Source organism: Nicotiana tabacum, chromosome 4, assembly GCF_000715075.1.
Source record: "Nicotiana tabacum cultivar K326 chromosome 4, ASM71507v2, whole genome shotgun sequence".
Lineage (NCBI taxonomy): Eukaryota > Viridiplantae > Streptophyta > Magnoliopsida > Solanales > Solanaceae > Nicotiana > Nicotiana tabacum.
Genome location: NC_134083.1, coordinates 6,514,611 through 6,536,869, shown reverse-complemented (window position 1 = coordinate 6,536,869; position 22,259 = coordinate 6,514,611). Strand labels below are relative to the sequence as shown.

At 37.4% G+C, this 22,259-nt stretch overlaps 1 protein-coding gene across 1 annotated transcript; it reads right to left on the bottom strand.

Moving 5' to 3' along the window:
• Positions 1 to 2,687: 2,687 nt before the first annotated feature.
• On the bottom strand, positions 2,688 to 6,657 carry LOC142179778 (uncharacterized). The gene is made up of 2 exons (XM_075250652.1): positions 6,335 to 6,657; positions 2,688 to 2,784 (listed from the first exon to the last, which is right to left on the bottom strand). Exons 1-2 carry the CDS (start codon positions 6,655 to 6,657, stop codon positions 2,688 to 2,690), a joined length of 420 nt encoding a protein of 139 aa, XP_075106753.1.
• Between the last annotated feature and the right edge of the window lie 15,602 nt (positions 6,658 to 22,259).

The window sequence follows — 22,259 nt, the reverse complement described above, 5'->3', positions numbered from 1 at the left end:
ATTTAAATTGTTTTAATTACTTATTTTAGAACCTATGTGCATTTTACCTTTTACCGCTTTTAGATTGCTTGATTATTCGTAATTATGGAATTATCTTGAAATGAGTCACATGTACGTGTACCCATCTTGTTTGGTGTGTCATGAATCATGTCACGCGTACGTGTACATAATTAATAATACTTTATTATTTTTAAGATTTGTTTGCCCAAAGTTGCGCGAACGCATACCTTAGTTTTAATTTTGGGAATCATAATTATGTCACGCGAACGTATACATAATCACGATGATTCAATTAATTAAGAGCGCACCTAAAAGCATACTTGCGTATTCATTGTTTGTTTTTTTGCTACATTTGAGATTGTTGTGAGGCCATGATTTATGGATATGGAATTAGTTTGATGAATGAAGTACTTTTGAGGGTGTTAAGTGGACTAATAGTATAGAGCAGGTATGCACATTTATTATCTATGAAAAAAATAGGTTAGTATTATTTATTCGTTATTGGGCCACCATATGGATACTAAAGGAAATGGGCTTGGAAAAGTTCGTCTGCTCCCTATTGCAGCAAAGTAACATGATAAGAATCAATCTAATACCGAAATGGTGGGCTCGTATGAGGCCCAAAAAATTAAATCTAAACTCTCAAAATTCCTCTTAGCTCTACAAAAACTATCTAAATTTGAATTATTTAAAAGTTTATTAGATGATCTAACAAAATAAATCATACTTTCCTTGAAGCAAAACGACAGACGTGGTAATGAAACAAACAGTAGTTTGATATGAGCTCACTCAAATAATATGCATATGACAGAATACTTCAAAGGTCAAATTCGTTCCAGATCTTGCTAAAACCCCCAACATCCCATGTTGTTTGTTCACCAATTTTTTAAATTTTTAAACCGTATGGTAATCTAAATACCAACATGAGAGCAGATAGATCAAATCACAGATATTTCTATTGGTTTAAAATAACTAAAAAAATCAAACCCCAAATATAATGGGTCATGAAGTCGATTCAATATTTTATAAACCAAAAGATGCCACCATGCAAATAGATAATCATTATTCCCCTTAATATTATACATTCTAAACCCATTTAGTAATTCATCTCCAAAAACTAATCCTTCAATATAAATAAATAAACTGAATTATAAAGCCAAATTCATTTCATGCTTTATCACATAATCCAAATCGGACACATCAAAATGGGATGGAAATGATTAAGATATGGATCCAATATTCAAAATAGTATAAGAGACAAAATTTAAAAGGCAAAGCAAGTAATGAACCTTTAACGTAGAATTCAAAATATCGCCAGTATGAAACTTGAGCAGTGATTGCAGAACCTAACCGCAACCGGAGACCTATTTCCTTGACTATTTTCGTTCTCTATCCAAGGAAGAAAGTGAGTTCCTTCTTTGTGGTATTTTGATGGATGATTTTTTTTATCCGATTCCTCTCCAATGTTCTTTTTCTTTTCTTCGTGAGTTTTTTCTTTTATAAAGAAGAACAATGGTAGTTATCAAGTCTTGTGCCAAGGAGTCGAAGTGAAGACGTGGGATTGAGGTTCAGAAAAGAATTGAGACGTGAGGTGTGGGCTGGAGTAGATTGATGTGAAGGGGAACGGAATTAGGGAGTTAGTTATATTTTTATCTTTGTGAGAGCAAATCACGTGAATATGGAGGTGTATATGAGAGTAATGGGGTGAGTGAAATCTCTTTTAAGTTAAAGTTTATTACTAAACTTTTGCAAAGTTACGTAAACTTAATTGCTTCTTCTTCTTTCTTTTTTTCTTTTTTGTTTCTTTTAGAACTAAAATTCAATTAAAATATTAATTAACTAAGTCTGATTAACAACAAAAAAAAGATATATATATATATATATATATATATATATATATATATATATATAATTTAATTACACTAAAATAAATACCACAACTTATTCAAATTCTAATTAAAAGAAACCATTTAGCTTTGTAAATTTTCTTTTTCTCTTTAGAAATGGAAATAAAATTTGTACTACAAGCATGTGAATATTTTTGTAATTATTTTTCTTTTAAAACTAAAATCTATTAAGAGTAAAATAAAAGTTTAAAATATTAAGAGTAAAATAAAAGTTTAAAATATTAAGATTAGACCTTAAATAAATATTTACACTAAAATAGTATAAAATTTGGGTATGGTAAAAAATTAGTTGTTCACAACATGCCGCTCTTTGCTTGGAAACATGAAGAGTTTTCAAGCAAAGAAAATGAACAAGGTGACTGATTTTTGACCTCACTATTATTTAAAAAGGAAAAGAAGATAAAAGAAAAGATGTGTCCGAGCCTTTAGGTAGCCTACATATACCGGGTTATAAGGGAATCAGGTCACGTGTAGTTCAAATGGAAAAAGAGTGACAGAGTACGCTTAGATAAAGAGCCGAGCGAAGTTCCGTCGAGGTTCCGATCCGCGGTTCCTACTATTACATAAAAATGAAAAGAAAATTACATACTGTTGAAATCTAAGAGTTACAAAATTTCTATCTAACTGTCATCTGGAGTCTTGTCTTGATTCTTGAGTTGCTTGCCCCATTGACTTTAGACTGAAACTTGATGCTCTCGATGTAACAAACTATGAAATATTCTCACAGGCTTGTTTCTTGATCAGATGATGAGAAGATGAATCTTGAGCCCTATGTCAAAGTTAGTTGCGTTTGGTATTGCGATCAAATGTTTCACTTTCTCTAGCAAGAGATGGAATCTTTATTTTTTCACATCCAATCCGTACTTTGCAGAAAAACCTGCAAGTCATCAGAAACAAACAAAACGAATAAAAATATTTTGCCCCCAGTTTGCACTAAAACTTTTTGTGAGTTATTGAAAACACATTAAACTATCTTTGCTATTGCAGAAATAAAGAATTAAAAAAATAGGGCTTTGCATCCCTTTTTTTTTTTTATAATAAGAGATGTCGTACCCTATGTTAACAAGAAGGAATGCAATCAGGGGATGTAGTACCCTGTGCTAATAATAAGATGAGGCTTGTGACACTCTAGGATGCTACTTGAAAATATCATACCCTATGTTGGTAAAACATAATGCAGCCAGGGGATGTAGTATCCTTTGTTGGAAATAAGATGAGGCTCGAGGCACTCATAGGACACTACTAGGGAATGTCGTACCCTATGTTGGAAATAAAATGATGCTCGTGGCGCTCTGAGATGCTACTAGGGAATGTCGTACCTTATGTTTGCAACAAAAAATACAACCAGGGGCTGTAGTACCCTGTGTTGGCAATAATATGAGGCTCCAGGCACTCTGGGGTGCTACTAGAAAATGTCATACCCTATGTTTGCAACAAGAAATGCAACCATGGGATATAGTACCCTGTGTTGGCAATAAGATGAGGTTCATGGCGTTCTGGGATGCTACTAAGAAATGTCGTACCCTATTTATGCAACAAGAAATGCAACCAGGGGATGTAGTACCCTGTGTTGGCAATAATGTGAGGCTCTTGGCAGTCTGGGATGCTACTAGGGAATGCCGTACCCTATGTATGCAACAAAAAATACAACCAGGGGATGTAGTACCCTGTGTTGGCAATGAGGTGAGGCTTTTGGCACTCTGGGATGCTACTAGGGAATGTCGTACCCTATGTTTGCAACCAGAAATGCAACCAGGGGATGTAGTACCCTGTGTTGAAGATAGGGTATTGATTCCCTATAATGAAACTAAAAATAACATGATTACATGTATATTAGGAGAAAATCAAGGATTTGAGAACTTCACTTGGTGGTGTTCGTCTTTTCACGAACTGTTTCCTAAAATTGTTATGTTCTTGTTTTGAACAAAGAAAGACTTGTTAGTTTTAAAATGATGGTCAGTTTGTGACCTTGATTTCTTGGGCGATTTGACCTTGCGTCCATTACACTTGTTAGAAAAACTGACTCTGTTGATGATTGTACAAATTGCCGGGAGATTTTGTCTTTTCTTTCTAGAGATATTCTTTCTCACAACCTTTAACTGAGTAACTTTTGTTGAGCCTTGAACATTGTTTAGTCCTTCAAGCCTTTTGTTCGTTAGGAAAAAATCACAGATGGCTTTATGCCTTTGCCCATACGGTTTATGCCCAGCAATTTTTGCTTTATATAACGGGAAAACTATAACCAACTTTGCGGCCTTTTCTTTGCTTTGCTTTGACAAAATTAGACTGAAAGGGACTCAAAAAAAAGTAATGCGAAAGAAAACAAGAAGGTGAACTAATACTTGTTACAACTTAATCAAGAAGTGTCCCTTTCAGGGGAAAAAAAAGAAAGGACTTATCTGGGGGAATATGCTGACTTCAATGAACATGACATGCACTTTGGACTGGATGCCCGATCCGTTTGAACCGTCTAATTCTCAAAATCTGTTGTAAACTTCACTTTGGAGCTGAGTTCTTTGTCTTAACCATACTTGTGCCAGGATATATGAAGACATAAATCAATCAATGATGCCCTATGTGGGTTTTCACCAACTGACCTATCTCATTTGCCTTTCTCTCAACTCACCATTGTCGTATAGTGCCCGTGAGGGTTTTCACCAATAAGACTCTCTTATTTATTTTTCTCTCTTTACATTAACTCAGGCATCACCCGTAGTATATTGACTTAGCATTCTCAAAAGTTGCTCAGAAGGTCATAGCAGGGAAAGGTAAAAAGAACTATTCAAATGAATTACAACTTTTGGAACCATTTTGATGGAACAACCATCGAAAATAAAATAAAATCATGCCCAGTTTATTTGAATACTGGAAAAATATGGATTTTTATTTTTGTGTGACTGAACCCCAGAGTGAGGTTGCCTACGTATCTTTTTGGAATCAGGTCAGACGTAGTTCAATAAACCTGAACTTCTTTTGATGATGAATCTTTTTCTATTTTTTTCTTTTTTTTTTATTTTTTTTAAAAAATACTTTGGTTCCAAAAGAGGGGAAAACAAAGAAATATAAACAAGTCTTCAAAAGGGCTAACTAGGGTTGACCGGTGTTTGGGTAGCGAGAATTATAGCCTTTCGTCATCCCAACCTGAGAATGCTAAATATAAAAATGCCCCAACAGAGCCATGTCAGACATAGTATCTCTTGACCGCATTTGCGTTGACGGATATATCAACCACCTTTCCTTCTATATCTGCCAAGTGTAAAGCTCCTTTTGACAATACTTTTTTGACGGGGTAAGGACCTTGCCAATTCGGGGCGAACTTTCCTTTTGCTTCTTCCTGGTGCGGAAAGATACGTTTTAAAACAAGTTGCCCTACCTCGAATTGTCTTGGGCGCACTTTCTTATTGTAAGCGCGTGCCATTCTTTGTTGGTATAACTGACCAAAACAAACTGCCGCCAAACGCTTTTCATCAATCAAACTCAAATGTTCCAATCGGGACTTCACCCATTCAGTATCCTCAATCCCTGCTTCAACAATGATTCGGAGAGAGGGAATCTCAATTTCAGTAGGTATGACCGCTTCAGTTCCATAAACTAATAAGTAGGGCGTTGCGCCAACTGATGTACGGATAGTTGTCCGATATCCCAAAAGAGCAAAAGGCAGTTTCTCGTGCCATCATCTAGACCCTTGGATCATCTTCCTAAGAATCTTCTTGATGTTCTTATTCGCATCTTCAACAGATCCATTAGTCATGGGACGGTAAGGAGTAGAATTGCGATGCTCAATTTTAAATTATTCACATACCTCCTTCACCAGGTGACTATTCAAATTAGCAGCATTATCCGTGATAATGATTTTTGGAATACCGAAATGACAGACGATGTTGGAGTGAACAATGTATACTACTTCTTTCTTGGTAACTGCTTTCAATGTAATAGCTTCCACCCATTTGGTGAAGTAATCAATTGCAACCAAGATGAATTTGTGCCCATTTGAAGCTTTTGGATCGATTGGGCCAATGACGTCCATTCCCCAAGAAACAAAAGGCTAAGGAACCGACATAGGATACAACTCTGAAGTAGGCGAGTGAATCAAATCACTGTGAATCTAACACTGGCGGCACTTGCGAACAAAACGAAAGAAATCTCGTTCCATAGTAAGCCAATAATATCCTGCCCGAAGGATTTTCTTTGCTAGAACATATCCATTCATGTGCGGACCACAAACTCTCGAGTGCACCTCATTCATAATCATTTCAGCTTCTTTGGCATCCACACATCTCAACAAATTCAAATCCGGAGTTCTTTTGTATAGGATTTCCCCACTCAAAAAGAAACCATTAGAGAGTCGCCTAATAGTTCTCTTTTGATCCCTATTAGCATGTTCCAGATTTTCTCTTATTTTCTGAAATTGTTTAATATCACGATACCATGGTTCACCATCTGGTCCTGCTTCAATTGTATAGCAATAACCATGTTGATACCGAATTTGAATTTCTAATGGGTCAATGTGAGTATTACCCGGATATGGAAGCATTGAGGCCAGGGTGGCCAAGGCATCAGCTAATTCATTGTGACACCTGGGAATGTACCTGAATTCGATGGACTTGAAACTTTTGCTAAGATCCTCCACACATTGTCTATATGGAATGAGCTTGATGTCTCGAGTCTCCCAATCACCTTGAGCTTGCCGAAAAAGCAAATCTGAATCTCCCATCACCAACAGTTCATGCACATTTAGGTTTATTGCCATGGTTAGACCCATGATGCAAGCTTCATATTCTGCTATGTTGTTTTCCCAGAAAAAACGAAGTTGCACCGTGGCAGGGTAATGTTACCCAGTAGGTGATACCTGAATTGTCCCAATCCCTATGCCTTTGATGTTGACAGCCCCATCAAAGTATAGTTTCCAAATTTGACTGTCATCTTGGACTACTTCTTCAACTAAATTAACCTCTTCATCTGGGAAATATGTGTTCAAAGATTCATACTCATCATCAATCGGGTTTTTAGCCAGATGATTAGCCAAAGCTTGTGCCTTCATGGTAGTGCGAGTTACATAAACAATATCAAACTCTATGAGCAAGATTTTCCACTTTGCCAATTTGCCAGTTGGCATCGGCTTTTGAAAGATGTACTTCGGGATATCCATTCGGGATATGAGGTATGTTGTATAGGCCAAAAGATAATGCCTAAGCTTCTGGGCGACCCAAGTTAAGGCGCAACATGTCCTTTCCAAAAGAGTGTATTTGGCCTCATAAGTGGTGAACTTTTTGCTCAAATAATATATTGCTTGTTCCCTTTTGCCTGTGGCATCATGTTGACCCAGAACACAACCAAAGGAACTATCCATTACTGATAGATATAAAAACAGAGGCCTACCAGGTTCCGGCGGGACCAAAATAAGGGGATTCGACAAATATTCCTTGATCTTATCAAAAGCTTCTTGGCACTCATCTGTCCACTTGATATCGACATTCTTTTCCAACAACTTAAAAATAGGCTCACATGTGGTTGTAAGTTGCGCGATGAACCTGCTGATGTAATTTAACCTCCCGAGTAAACTCATGACTTCTGTTTTGTTCTTCGGGGGAGGCAGCTCTTGAATGGTCTTTATCTTGGAGCGATCTAACTCAATGCCTCTTCGACTAACTATAAAACCCAAAAGCTTCCCAGAAGGAACTCCAGATGCACATTTGGTTGGATTGAGTTTGAGATTGTACCTTCGTAGCCTTTCAAAGAACTTTTTCAAGTCTTGCACATGGTCAGCTTGTGTTCTCGACTTAATGATCACATCATCAACGTACACTTCAATCTCTTTGTGTATCATGTCATGGAATATGGTAGTCATGGATCTAATGTAAGTTGCCCCTGCATTCTTCAAACCGAATGTCATGACCCTATAACAATAAGTTCCCCATGGAGTTGTGAAGGTGGTCTTTTCTGCATCTTCTTCATCCATCAGAATTTGGTGATATCCGGCATAACAATCCACAAAAGATTGGATCTCATGTTTAGCACAATTATCAACAAGGATATGAATGTTGGGTAAGGGAAAGTTGTCCTTTGGACTTGCTTTGTTTAAATCCCTATAGTCAACACAAACTCTGATTTTTCCATCCTTCTTTGGCAGTGGCACAACATTTTCTAACCATGTAGTGTATTGGACGACCCTGATCACATTTGCACTTAGTTGCTTCATGATTTCTTCTTTAATCTTATCACTCATGTCTGTCTTAAATTTCCTTTGTTTTTGCTGGATTGGTGAAAAATTAGGATATGTGGGAAGCTTATGGACCACTAAATCGGCACCCAAACCCAGCATGTCATCATACGACCAAGCAAATACATCTCTGTACTCGAAAAAAACTTGAATTATGGCATCTCCCGTCTTTTGTTCAGTATTAATGCTTATTTTTGTTTCTCTGGTTTCTTCAGGACTTTCCAGGTTAATTGCCTCAGTTTCATTTAAGTTAGGCTTAGGCTTATTCTCAAATTGATCCAATTCCCTTTTTATTTCCTTAAAAGCCTCATCTTCGTCATACTCAACTTCTTGATTCATTATTTCGAGATTAGACAGCTTTTTAAGATCTGGGCATGAATTCCGCGTGCATGTCATGTTTTTAAAGCCAACATTAACGAAACTGAAAATGATAATAAATTAACAAAAATTAGGGAAATGAAAAGATAGAATTTTACTACGAAAATGGAACTTCATTTCATTGAATTTGAAAGGATAGAAGGGTTAACATCACAGCAAAGCAATTAAACTAAAATATCTGGACTGCAACCCTTAAAATAATCCAAATACAGAAAAAATAACAAAACATGCTACCAAGACTCCTTCCTAATGGGAAGAGGAGTTGCTTTCCAGTTGCTGAGTGAGGTATCTGGACCAATCAACTGAACACTTGCACGGCTAGGGCCCTCCCCAACTTGAACCATATTGATCTCATAGAAAATCTCCTTGAGACCCTAGCAAACTTCATCAATGTCATCTTGAGTAGAAGCATTTTGGACTTCTTCAAATTGTGGCTTGACAAAAGAGTAGGCAATGTGAGGGATTGGTTTGGACATATTCCAACCATTCTTTTTACGGGCCTTGGCTCTGTCTATGTCAGCTGGTGTTGGTTTAAAACCCAAGCAAAAGGTATCTTTCTTCAAAAAGGGAGCAATGGGGTTCATAATTCCTTGCAGAGAGGATCCCAATCCTTTTCCTAGTTCATAGCCGTTCCTCAACATCAGCGAAGCTACCATCATAGATGTGGCTAAAAGACGGGGATGCAGAATTGGTTTTCCTTCTTCCACTTGGTCCACCTCAATCACCTCAAATACTTGATAAATGATGGATTCACATCCTTCCTTGGCCTCGATACATGGAATGGAAAGGTCTTTATAGACGGATGAGTCGTCCTCCCCATGAACAATAATTTCTTGCCTGTCATACTTGAATTTTACCATTTGATATAGGGTGGATGGTACAGCTCTGGCCATATGGATCCACGGCCTTCTCAAAAGAAAATTATAGGAAGTTTCCATATCTAACACTTGAAAGACAATGTTAAAATCAACCGGTCTGATTGTCATGGTGAGTTCGATTTCCCCAATAGTGTCTCTTTTTGAACCATCAAAAGCTGATGCTGACATTACTGGTTCGAATTTTATTAGTGTTAATGTTCAGCTGTTGTAGAGTAGAAAGAGGACATACATCTACACTTGAGCCTCCATCAATCATGACTCCATTTACGTAGTGCCCTTCACATTTGACCATAAAATGCAAAGCTCTATTGTGGCCAGCCCCTTTCTCAGGCAAATCATCATCGCCGAAAGTAATTCTATTTACTTCAAAGAATCTTTCAGCCATTTTTTCTAGCTGATTCACCGTTGTCTTTTCTGAGACATATGCCTCGTTTAGAGTTTTGATCAACACACGGCGATGCTCTTATGAATGCAAAAGTAGAGATAATAAAGATATCTGAGCAGGAGTTTTCCTTAGTTGGTCAATGATTGAGTAGTCTTGCATTTTTATCTTCTTAAGGAATTCCTCCGCTTCTTTTTCTGCAACAGGTTCTTTCACTGGCAAGTGACTTTCCCTAGCTTGCTTAGCTTTTCTCAATTCCTCTGGTGAATAACACTTTCCAGAGTGGGTCAAGCCCCTCATTTCATCTGTTTCTTCAACTATCTCTTTTCCTTTGTATGTCATGATAGTTTTGTTATAATTCCGGGGAATAGATTTTGTGTTTGTCACTGGGAGTTGGGCAACAGGTCGGATCATAACTGGCTCTGTTATATTTCTCAAACCATTATTCGGAATAATCTTTTGAATGCCCCCAGGGATGTAAAGGTTTGGCCCACCTAATTGAACCTCAACCTTTTTTGTGTTTCCAGGGACATAGAGAATCGTTTTTTCAAAACCTGCCAAGTTCAAACTAGAACTCGCACCTTTCACAATCAACGATGTCAATTGCGGCGGGCTCACTATCATTTTTGGTTCTTGTTCTATGGTTAACAACCATCTATGTCTTGCCGGACTTCTTATAATCCCGATCATCACAAATTATCCCAATAAAATATGTATTATCATGAGCTAGGGGCGGATTGTTTGTGATATTAGGAGTATCCTTATTATTGGTTACCACAATTGCCTTTGCTTCAATCAAATTTTCAATGGCTTTCTTTAATGTCCAACAATTTTCGGTACTATGACCTTGGGTGTTAGAGCGATACTCACATCTTGCATTTGAGTCAAAACCTTTTGAATTTGGATTCACATAACGCGGCATAATAGGTTCAATCAACTTCAACTGCATCAACTTTCGAAATAGGCTTGTATATGATTCTTCAATTGGGGTGAACGCTTTCTTTGGCTCCTGTTCCCTCACATATTCTTATCGGGAACGAGGATTATATGGTGCCTGAAAATTCGGCCGGAGTTGATGGGAGCCTTGTGGAATCGGTGCCCGCCATTGCTGGTGATTGAGAGGCCTAGCATAAGCCTGAGCATTAAACACTGTGTATTGTTGTGGGGGAACTGAGTATCGGGGACCCTGAGGTGGATAGTAATATTGAGGAGAATTGGATTGTCCCTGTTGGAATTGCACATAATAAGGAACTATTCCTCTTTGAACTCCCCCGAACCCAGATGCCATCATGGATCCTTCCTCTTTCTTTTTTCGATTTCCGAAACTGCCTGACCCACTTTGAATTGCTTGCGTGGTCGCCTTAAAGGCTGCCTGACTCACAATTTTGCCCGACTTCATGCCATTCTCAACTATTTTACTAATCTTAATCGCCTTAGCAAAAGGTTTACCAATGGCAGCCAACATGTAATGGAGGTAATAAGGATCCTGAGCTTGGAGAAAATAGTTAATCATTTATGCCTCTTTCATTGGTGGTTTGACCCTAGCATCCTGCTCTCTCCACTTGATTGCATATTCTTTGAAGCTTTCTGTTGGTTTCTTCTTAATATTGACGAGAGAGGAGCGGTCTGGCACTATATCAATATTATACTGAAACTTTTGGACAAAATCTTGAGCCATGTTATTCCAAACGTGCCAGTGAGAGATGTCTTGATTTATGAACCACTCTGAAGCAATTCCTGTCAAACTTTCCCCAAAATAAGCCATGAGCAATTCTTCTTTGCCTCCCGCTCCCCTTAATTGGTTACAATACCTCTTCAAATGGGCAACGGGATCACCATGCCCGTCATAATTGTCAAACTTGGGGGTCTTGAAGCCGGGTGGCAAATGAACATGGGGAAACATGCATAGATCGTTAAACGAAACACTCTTGTGGCCTCCCAAACCCTGTATGTTTCTCATGGTTTGTTCCAAGCTCTTCATTTTTCTGGTCATTTCCTCTTGTTCCATATTCTTGTTGGGCTTTTCGATCTCAATTGGGAACACGTTATGATGAGTATGCTTGTATGAATCTAGAACCTTGAAAGTCAGTTCGGGAGAGTAATGTTGGGCATCATGAGCATCCAGTTGTGGATCATTATTGGACTTTTAAGCAAGAGCCGGTTGAGGGACAGTGAAAGTATGGACAATGGGTATAGTAGGTGGGTCATTTCTGAGGGGTGCGATTGGAGGACGTAGAATGGATGTACTGGGGATAGTGGGAAGGTTAATGCTCGGACTGAATCCAGGTTGGTACAATGTGTTACTTGTTATGGAGATGGGCACTTGAGTTGAAACTGACACATTATGAAGATTATCCGAAGGCCCTATGGGTAGTAAGGGTGGTGCCTGTCCATTTACCCAGGCTTGGTACACCTCTGCCAATTGTTGCTTCAACACTCTTACTTCTTCAACCAGTCCCGAACCCTGTTCAATCAATTATCCATGGACATCATCATTATCTGACTCATTCTCACTGTTGTTTGCCATTCTACTTTTTCCTTTTGATCTCGTGTTGTAAGGGCGAGTCGCTAGTTTAAACCACAAACCAACCACCTTTGTTTAACTTTATCTTTTAAAATGACAAACAATAAACGTGTTAGAGTTAGGCATTTTGCAGATATTAATCACATATTATATGTCATGCACCTAATGCCATTTTCATTTCTAAAATGATCTTGGAAGGCTTTATGCTTCATCCCGGCTTATTGATTTATTGGTTTATTTTCATCTTGAATTTAACGCTCTTTTTATTTTTATTTTTTTCCCCTTTTTTTCCAGATTAATTATGGTTATGATCGCATCCGATGAGGATTACCTACTTATCATGACACTGTATGAATCAGACCATTACGTAGTTCAGGGAAAAACAATAATAGTTTTTTTTAACAAAACGAAATAATACAATAACAGAAAGGACATTACATTGAAAATGACTTACCAGACTCTAACAAGACTAAAAGACAACGATTTTAATGGTTCAACAATGACTCAAACTAAAACATAACTACTACATGAAAAGTTCTAACAACTACGACTATATTTTAACTCAACAATCTTCTTGCTTTCAACCACTAGAACATCTGCTCATGATGGGGCTTGCCCTGGTTGACCCCCCAATGTACGGTACATCCTTTCTAACTCTGCTGCAAGATGACGGGCAAAAGTAGGTGCATGCTCCAAAAACTTCTCATAATCCATCCCTTGGCAGTTTACACAACTTTGAGCGGTATAAACAGCCAAATCATGGACTCGCTCTCTGAAGTACTGAAAATTATGGTCTCAATCTTATAACTGCTGCTGGCGAGTGGTGGCAATCTCCCTTATGTGGTCCTCGCGATCTAAGGCCGACTCTAACTGAGCCCGAAGTCTAGCCTGCTCGAGTATTGCCTGAGCCATCTCCCTATCAAAATCTACATGCTGGTATTCTCTGTGGTACCTTCTCATTTCTTCCAACTGTGCATGGAGCTGAGCTTCTGAACGTACCCAATGAGCCTTCTCTCTCTCTCGAATTGAGTCCTCTCTTCTTCAAATTTTATTACTTGGCGATCCTTACTTGATTCGGCCTTCTCATTTAACTGTACGATCTTTTCCTTGGCTTTGTCCAATGCCTTTTCAGTCTTTGCCAGGAGGGAATCATAATCTTGCACCTTTTCCATCAGATTGGCAATGGTTCTTTGGTCTTTCCAACTTCTCACTGGCAGTTCAGAGGCTTTCTTCATCTGTTGAAGTTGGGTACGAAGGGCTTCATTTTTGCGGATCAGACTCTTCTTTTCCCCTTCGGCTTCTTGTTCTTTCAAGTCTTTCTCAAAATTGAGGTTTCTCAGCCTTTCTTCTAAGGCATGAATAGTTGCTTTGTATCCCTTTTCCCGTTCACCCCAGGCCAACCGTTCTTGGATTTTATCATCAAAGGCTTGAACATGCGGCCTTTTTATGGGCCTTTTGGGCTCTGGCTCATCATCCACGCGAGACCTCTTCCCAAACCATATAGCATAACCCGGATCTACCTCACCTCTAGCAAGATCTGGCACCTGAGTATCATATTTCAAGTAGCGACAACCATTTCAAATATGCTGGATTAAAGCTTCGGTGAGTGGGGCTTCGGGGTGTAGCTCAATCACTTGCACACTCAATTCTTCATCCTCAGGTACTACTTGGTACTTTCCTAGCTGTCTTAGAACTCTGTGTGGCGCATACTGCTGGACACTTCTCAAACCCAATAGTAGCAAATAACTTTTTAGGGCCGACATGTGTATCACCTCTCTTACCCGGAGCCATCCCAAAGTCCACTCAATTTGACTTGCATTTAAAGATCTTAAGTGGGATATCCAGGCTTCCACCCTTTCTGGAGAGTTGTAATCTTTTACTCTCTCTTCGTAACTCTCAATGAAATTGTCCTTGCTAGGACCATAGCTCATACACTTGGGGTGAAGTCGGAGATGCTCGATCAACCACATTTGTAATAAAATATTACACCCTTCGAAGAATTTTGCCCCGGACTTACACAAAGTCAACGCCCGATAAATGTATGATAGAATGATCGGGGCAAGAGTGTGATGTTCTTTGGTAGTGAGGACCTGTACAACCCTGGCTATGCGGGTATCAATTGTCCGCTCCTCATTTGGGAAGACCATAATTCCCAGAAACACCACTATGAAGGCGAAGCGACGATGAATCTGCCATGTGTCTTTGTTCTACTTATTGTTAAGGACCTTTTCATGCATTTCAAACCCATTTGGCTGCCCAAACCTAGAGTATAGGAAATAGAAAGAACAACACACTTCTAACAGAAAAGTGGGCCACACGCACGTATGCACCATAAATTCAGAAGACTCATAAAGGAGGCGTAAGAAGACAATTTAATACAGTTCAGATAATATCAAAGCGGTAAATAAGAGGTAATTAGCACATTAGGCCCAAAAACACAGTAATAACATCCAATCAATAAAGCCAAGTATAGATCACATTACAAGCTCGAATTCTGAATCCTGAACAAAACGTTATGGGTTCTTTTCCCCAACAGAGTCGCCAGAGCTGTCACACCTCCTTTTTCCCGGGGTATAGGGGAGTTTTTCCAATTTAAGTGATATTATTCGAAATGAGATTATTTATTTAATCAGAGTCACCACTTGGAATAATTTATGGTGTCCCAAGTCACCATTTTATTTTAAAATCCCAAATCGTGAAAATTGACTCTGTTTAAGGTTCGCAAAACCAGAAGACCGGGTAAGAAATTCTGTTAATCCGGGAGAAGGTGTTAGGCATTCTCGAGTTCTGTGGTTTTAACACAGTCACTTTTAATCATACCTGACTTATTTAAATTATTTTAATTACTTATTTTAGAACCTATGTGCATTTTACCTTTTACCGCTTTTAGATTGCTTGATTATTCGTAATTATGAAATTATCTTGAAATGAGTCACTACATGTACTCGTTTTGTCTGGTGTGTCATGAATCATGTCACGCGTACGTGTACAGAATTAATAACACTTTATTATTTTTAAGATTATTTTGCCCAAAGTTGCGCGAACACACACCTTAGTTTTAATTTTGGAATCATAATTATGTCACACGAACGTATACATAATAACGATGATTCAATTAATTAAGAGCGCACCTAAAAGCATATTTGCGTATTCATTGTTTATTTTTTTTGCTATATTTGAGATTGTTGTGAGGCTATGATTTATGGATATGGAATTATTTTGATGAATGAAGTACTTTTGATGGGGTTAAGTGGACTAATAGTTTAGAGCAGGTATGAACATTTATTATCTATAGAAAAAATGGGTTAGCATTATTTATTCGCTATTGGGCCGCCATATGGATACTAAAGGAAATGGGCTTGGAAAATTTCGTCTGCTCCCTATTGCAGCAAAGTAACATGATAAGAATCAATCTAATACCGAAATGGTGGGCTCGTATGAGGCCCAAAAAATTAAATCTAAACTCTCGAAATTCCTCTTAGCTCTACAAAAACTATCTAAATTTGAATTATTTAAAAGTTTATTAGATGATCTAACAAAATAAATCATACTTTCCTTGAAGCAAAATGACAGACGTGGTAATGAAACAAACAGTAGTTTGATATGAGCTCACTCAAATAATATGCATATGACATAATACTTCAAAGGTCAAATTCGTTCCAGATCTTGCTAAAACCCCCAACATCCCATCTTGTTTGTTCACCAATTTTTTAAAATTTCAAACCGTATGATAATCTAAATACCAACATGAGAACAGATAGATCAAATCACAGATATTTCTATTGGTTTAAAATAACTTAAAAAATCAAACCCCAAATATAATGGGTCATGAAGTAGATTCAATGTTTTATAAACCAAAAGATGCCACCATGCAAATAGACAATCATTATTCCCCTTAATATTATGCATTCTAAACCCATTTAGTAATTCATCTCCAAAAACTAATTCTTCAATATAAACAAATAAACTGAATTATAAAGCCAAATTCATTTCATGCTTTATCACATAATCCAAATCAGACACATCAAAATGGGATAGAAATGATTAAGATATGGATCCAATATTCAAAAGAGTATAAGTGACAAAATTTAAAAGGCAAAGCAAGTAATGAACCTTTAACGTAGAATTCAAAATATCACCAGTATGAAACTTGAGCAATGATTGCAGAACCGAACCGCGACCGAAGACCTATTTCCTTGACTGTTTTTGTTCTCTATCCTAGGAAGAAAGTGAGTTCCTTCTTTGTGGTATTTTGATGGATGATTCTTTTTTATCCGATTCCTCTCCAATGTTCTTTTTCTTTTCTTCATGAGTTTTATTTTTATAAAGAAGAACAATGGTAGTTATCAAGTCTTGTGCCAAGGAGTTGAAGTGAAAACGTGGGATTGAGGTTCAGAAAAGAATTAAGACGTGAGGTGTGGGCTAGAGTAGATTGACGTGAAGGGGAAGGGAATTAGGGTGTTAGTTATATTTTTATCTTTGTGAGAGCAAATCACGTGAATATGGAGGTGTATATGAGAGTCATGGGGTGAGTGAAATCTCTTTTAAGTTAAAGTTTATTACTAAACTTTTGGCAAAGTTACGTGAACTTAATTGCTTCTTCTTCTTTCTTTTTTTCTTTTTTTGTTTTCTTTTAGAACTAAAATTTAATTAAAATATTTATACAAATATAATAATTAACTAAGTCTGATTAACAACAAAAAAAGATATATATATATATATATATATATATATATATATATATATATATATATATATATATATATATATATATATATATAATTACACTAAAACAAATACCACAACTTATTCAAATTCTAATTAAACGAAACCATTTAGTTTTGTAAATTTTCTTTTTCTCTTTACAAATGGAAATAAAATTTGTACTACAAGCATGTGAATATTTTTGTAATTCTTTTTAATTAATTTGTTTTTCTTTTAAAACTAAAACCTATTAAGAGTAAGATAAAAGTTTAAAATATTAAGATTAGACCTTAAAGAAATATTTACACTAAAATAGTATAAAATTTGGGTGTGGTCAAAAATTAGTTGTTCACAGCCACCACATCACTGTTCCATCTTACCACGCACGTACCCGGGGTGATCCCACGTCACCCTATTCCGTGTAAATTGTATAGGCCTAACAACACAACATAATTAAAAATTATTACTTCAACCTTAGCCCATAAACCTTGAAATTCAATTTCCAACATTCAGAATTTCTTTTCAAGATGTCAATCTCACATCAACACGCTGTATGAGTCTGAACTAGCTGTATTGAGCCATAACCATTACTCCAGATATAATCACTTAACATACTACACAACTCGCATACTCGCAACACCATTTTCTATCACATTAACTACTCAAAGGTAACCCGATAATAGTATTAAATCACATATTAAACAAAACCTCATTCTAAAACTTTTGCACACTGCTGATAATGAAAGAAACACGCAGAAATCTCAAGACCCCTTATCAGATCAACAAGTAATTGAGCTCTCGCGCCCCAACCAGAACCATAATCACTTTCTAAGCCGAATTTCAATATTATCTTTCCGAATGTACCGTTTCAAACCTGATAGTACTCATTCTAGGTCCAATGACCTTATATTATTAAACACAACTATCTCACAGACACGCACATCAATATAACTCAAGCCACAACTGCGCAATCTGTGTACCCAAATATGGGAGATGTCTCAAGGAAGAGAACATCTCTCTTACTTCTTTTCAAGAGAAAATCACAATACACAACACGTTCTCCACACCGGTAGAAAAGTATCCGATACAAACCATGGTAGAAACCATCATGAATACTTTAAAATCCATCTGCACATAACCAAGCCCTTAGAACTAAATTCATCCAACTCGACCAAACCACGTAGGTCACCAAACCCAAAAATATTACCATCAAAACATTTGTAAAGTCTCACCACATCATAGTTACCCCTGTAAATACCACAACTGAAATTACTCACTCTGAAAATACCTTACTTGAGTCTAAGGCCGTTTCATTCACCTTCCTGATACCGAAATATAAAATCCATAATGATATACAAAAATGACATAACTCTCGATACCATCCAACTTAAATCTCAGATTTTAGCCATAAACAAATCCGTCAAAAATTCTCAATTGTTACATATTAAGTCTCAAATCCATTAGAAATTTCTCGAGAGTCACCCCATTTATTCATATCCACATTACATCGCCCAAATGGTCCAAAAGACACGTGCCCCATTAGCACAACAACACTCCAAGAAGTAACTCTACTTTAATACCACATATCAAATTCATACTCCGTGAGCATTACATAATTCATAAATAACAACTCACTCATCCCACGATTTTCATATACTCATAAGTGCAATATAACCTGTATCCAGGAATTTCCTTATTCGACTCATCCTCGATCTCAACTTCTGCAAGTCATAACTAACCCACCAGTATGCCTCTGCCCAAAACTAAACCATTACATATAACCATGAAATTGAATTATAAATTGCAGGCTCCCCCGCTTGGCTCAAATTCATAGATTAAAACATTCCATAACTCACAATATCAATACTCTATTACTGCCATAATGCCACAGTCAGTTCAACAAAACTTCTTCTCAAACTCATGCAATGCAAATCATAAATAAAATACCCCAAATCATCCGCTAAGCTCGCAATCATTCTCTTGACACTCAAATCAACTTTCTCAGCCAGATTCAAATTCAAATCTCCACACATACGCCCTGCTGGCAGAAAAGAAACTCTCCACTCACATATAAGGAACATACTTACATAGATTACTCTCCAGGAGATAACCCATCTCCTTAGCCTCAAATTGGCATCTTGTTATTTCTTTTCACAGCCACAATTAATATGCAATCACTTAATCTATCTGAGTCCAAACTCATTAACCAGACATGAGATATTAATTTGTCCCAAAATTTAACAATCGTGAAAGATCTTTCAAAACATTCACACTCGAGATTGTACGCCACATCAAAACGAAAATCAAGCACCCAATGGCCTTTCCTTTACATTTCACAGAAACACTTCTGGTCACATTCAAATCGTCTTAACACATCCCGCAATTATATCATACTCATCATAAGGCCATTCTACCACTCATCGAGCCATAAATTCTACTCGTAGGGACATTACCTGACATACGAGTCCAAATGTACAAGTTCTCATAACAGAAACTAGCGAGCCTAAGCTGCGGTCTAACCCCAGCCTCAAGTCCTCCAGACTGGCCCATCGCCAAAACACATAGTACACATCTCGAACCTAGTTCATAGAATTACAAGCCGGCGATGCATAGCTGATATTGAGCGCTCATGTGCGCATACGAATACGTGGAAGGAATTCAAAGAGTTATGTCACAAGCTGAATCAATTCCGCACGATAAAGAAATAAAGATGGGAAGTATATATCCTAAATGCCCTGTAGACTCTCGAAGATAAGTATGGACGTCATCATACCGATCCGCAAGACTCTACTAGATACTTGCTCATGACTTGTAGAACCTATGAACCTAGAGCTTTGATACCACCTTGTCACGACCCAAAATCCAACTATTCGTGATGGCACCTAACCCAACCCGTTAGGTATGCCAATTACCAACTATTCAATTACAATAATAATTATTTAAAAGAAAATATCTAAAACCAATACATTTTTCCAAGAACTAGTAATATAAATCACGAGCTTCTAAGAATAGAGTATACAAAGCAAAAATGAAATAAATACATAATATGTTTGAATAGTACATAAACAGAGATTTTATAAATCTAAGTCTACCCTGAACAAGAGGCAGCTACAACAGGAACGCAGGTACATCTTCAAATCCGGCAACCATCAAACACAGCCACAATGGCAACCAATATCTGCACGCAATGTGCAGAAGTGCAGTATCAGTACAACCGACCACATGTACTGAGTAAGTAACAAACCTAGCCTTAGGTTGAAAGCAGTGACGAGCTTCTACCAAGGTCGGGTCCAAAACCACGAGTCCACAATAGTCCATAACAACATAAAGCAAATAATACCAGAAGAAACACAAAGATAAAATGCTCAGCCAAATCATGATTTCAAAAATAATAGTTCTTCCTTTCAAATACATCAGTGAAAACCCAAATCGTTTGCCGAAGTTGCCAAAAATATGAATAATTTGAGAACATTAATTTTTTCCAAAATCCTTTCAATAATAAATAAAATATCTCATTTCTTTTCCCAGATAACCAGTGTAAAACAAATGCATCACTATGCCCATCTGTCAATATTTGTGAGAAATCATGAATAATGTGATATCGTACAGCATTAGGAAAACACATCTCCATGCATATATGTCATGTGTGCATGTCAATGCAATGTATCTCAGAGATTGCACTCATGTACTCACACTCTCTCAGAGTACTCAATTTCATTGTCTCGCATTTTCTCTCACTGTGCTCAGCACACTCAATCACTCAGCGCTATACAAAACTTGTTGCGGCATGCAGCCCGATCCCTGTTTATAGTCGGTTGTGCTCACTGGAGTATGTACACACTCATGAGAGGCTCCTACAGCCCAAGCGCTATAAGCACGGACAACTCACGTGTCATAATATAAATATCTGGATCCGCACGGCCAACTCACATGCAATAATAATATAAGGATCCGCACGGCCAACTCACGTGCAATAATAAGCCAATAAGGCCTGTTGCAGGCGGGCAGCCCCGATCCATATAATAGTAATAATATATATAAATCCAACATGGCCTGCTGCGGTGTGTAGCCCGATCCCAAAAATATTCTCACAATCAGGCCCTCGGCTTCCCTCAGTCATCAATCTCTCCAGTCTCTCTCTCATGGGCTCACAATGTTATGAAAATAGCCCAAAAATGATGATATGATGTATCAATAAATAACAACACAGACTGAGATATGATATGCAATGAAATGAATATGAATGAGTATGAATTTTCAATTTAAAATAAATATTTCACAACAATATGACCTATATGGGTCCCAATAATACTGGTACATAGCCTCAACATGATTTTTAATATACTTTTCAGCTCAATTTCTTTAACTCATAAAATCGCATGGAAAATGCCAAGATCATTTAACTACAAAATTCCACATAAACAATTATGTCACAATTTCTATAGTGCACGCCCACACGCCCGTCACCTAGCATGTGCGTCACCTCCCAACAATCACGAAATACATATATTCAGGGTTCATACCCTCAACTCCAAGATTAGAAGAGTTACTTACCTCGAACAAGCCAAATCCAATGTCGAGCAAGCTAAGCAATGCTCCAGAAATTCCATTATGCGCGTATCAACTTCCAAACGGCTCGAATCTAGTCACAATTAATTGATTCAGCTCACAAATATTATAGGAATTAATCCATATCAAAATACTAATATTTTCCAAAAATCCGAAATTACGCCCCAAAAATCATCCGTGGGGCCCACGTCTAGAAATCCGATAAAACTCACAAAATACAAACCTCCATTCAACCACGAGTCCAACCATACCAAAATTACTCAAATCCGACCACAACTCGGCCTTCAAATCCTCAATTAAAGTCTTTGAAGATTTCTACCATTTTCAACACAATCTTTACCCATTTGAACTCAAGACTCTTTCCATAAACCTCATTGATACATATAAATAATACTCTTATACCCAAGAATCATAATCTTAATCACCCATCATTACCCAAACTCGAAATTGAAGATTAGGGGTTAGAACCTTACCTCTTTGATGAAGAACTTGAGGGATTTCTCGTTGGATTTCAAGGCTTGGACAAGAATTTGATGAACAATACACTTCATCTACTTCTTCTCTCTAGAACACTCTCGGTTCTCCCTAAAATCATCAAATAATTGCCCCCAAAATAAGCCCCAAAGCCTATTTATCAAAATGGGATCGGGTTATGAAAATAGAAAAATTAACCCTCCAAAAGCAGGTCTGCGGTCGC

Excerpts from the sequence above, each read along its gene's own strand:
- LOC142179778 (XM_075250652.1), bottom strand. The coding sequence starts at position 6,657 with ATGGCAATAAACCTAAATGTGCATGAACTGTTGGTGATGGGAGATTCA. Across the intron at positions 2,785-6,334 it reads GGACCAGATGGTGAACCATG|GTTTTTCTGCAAAGTACGGA; the intron begins GTATCGTGATAT and ends GATGACTTGCAG.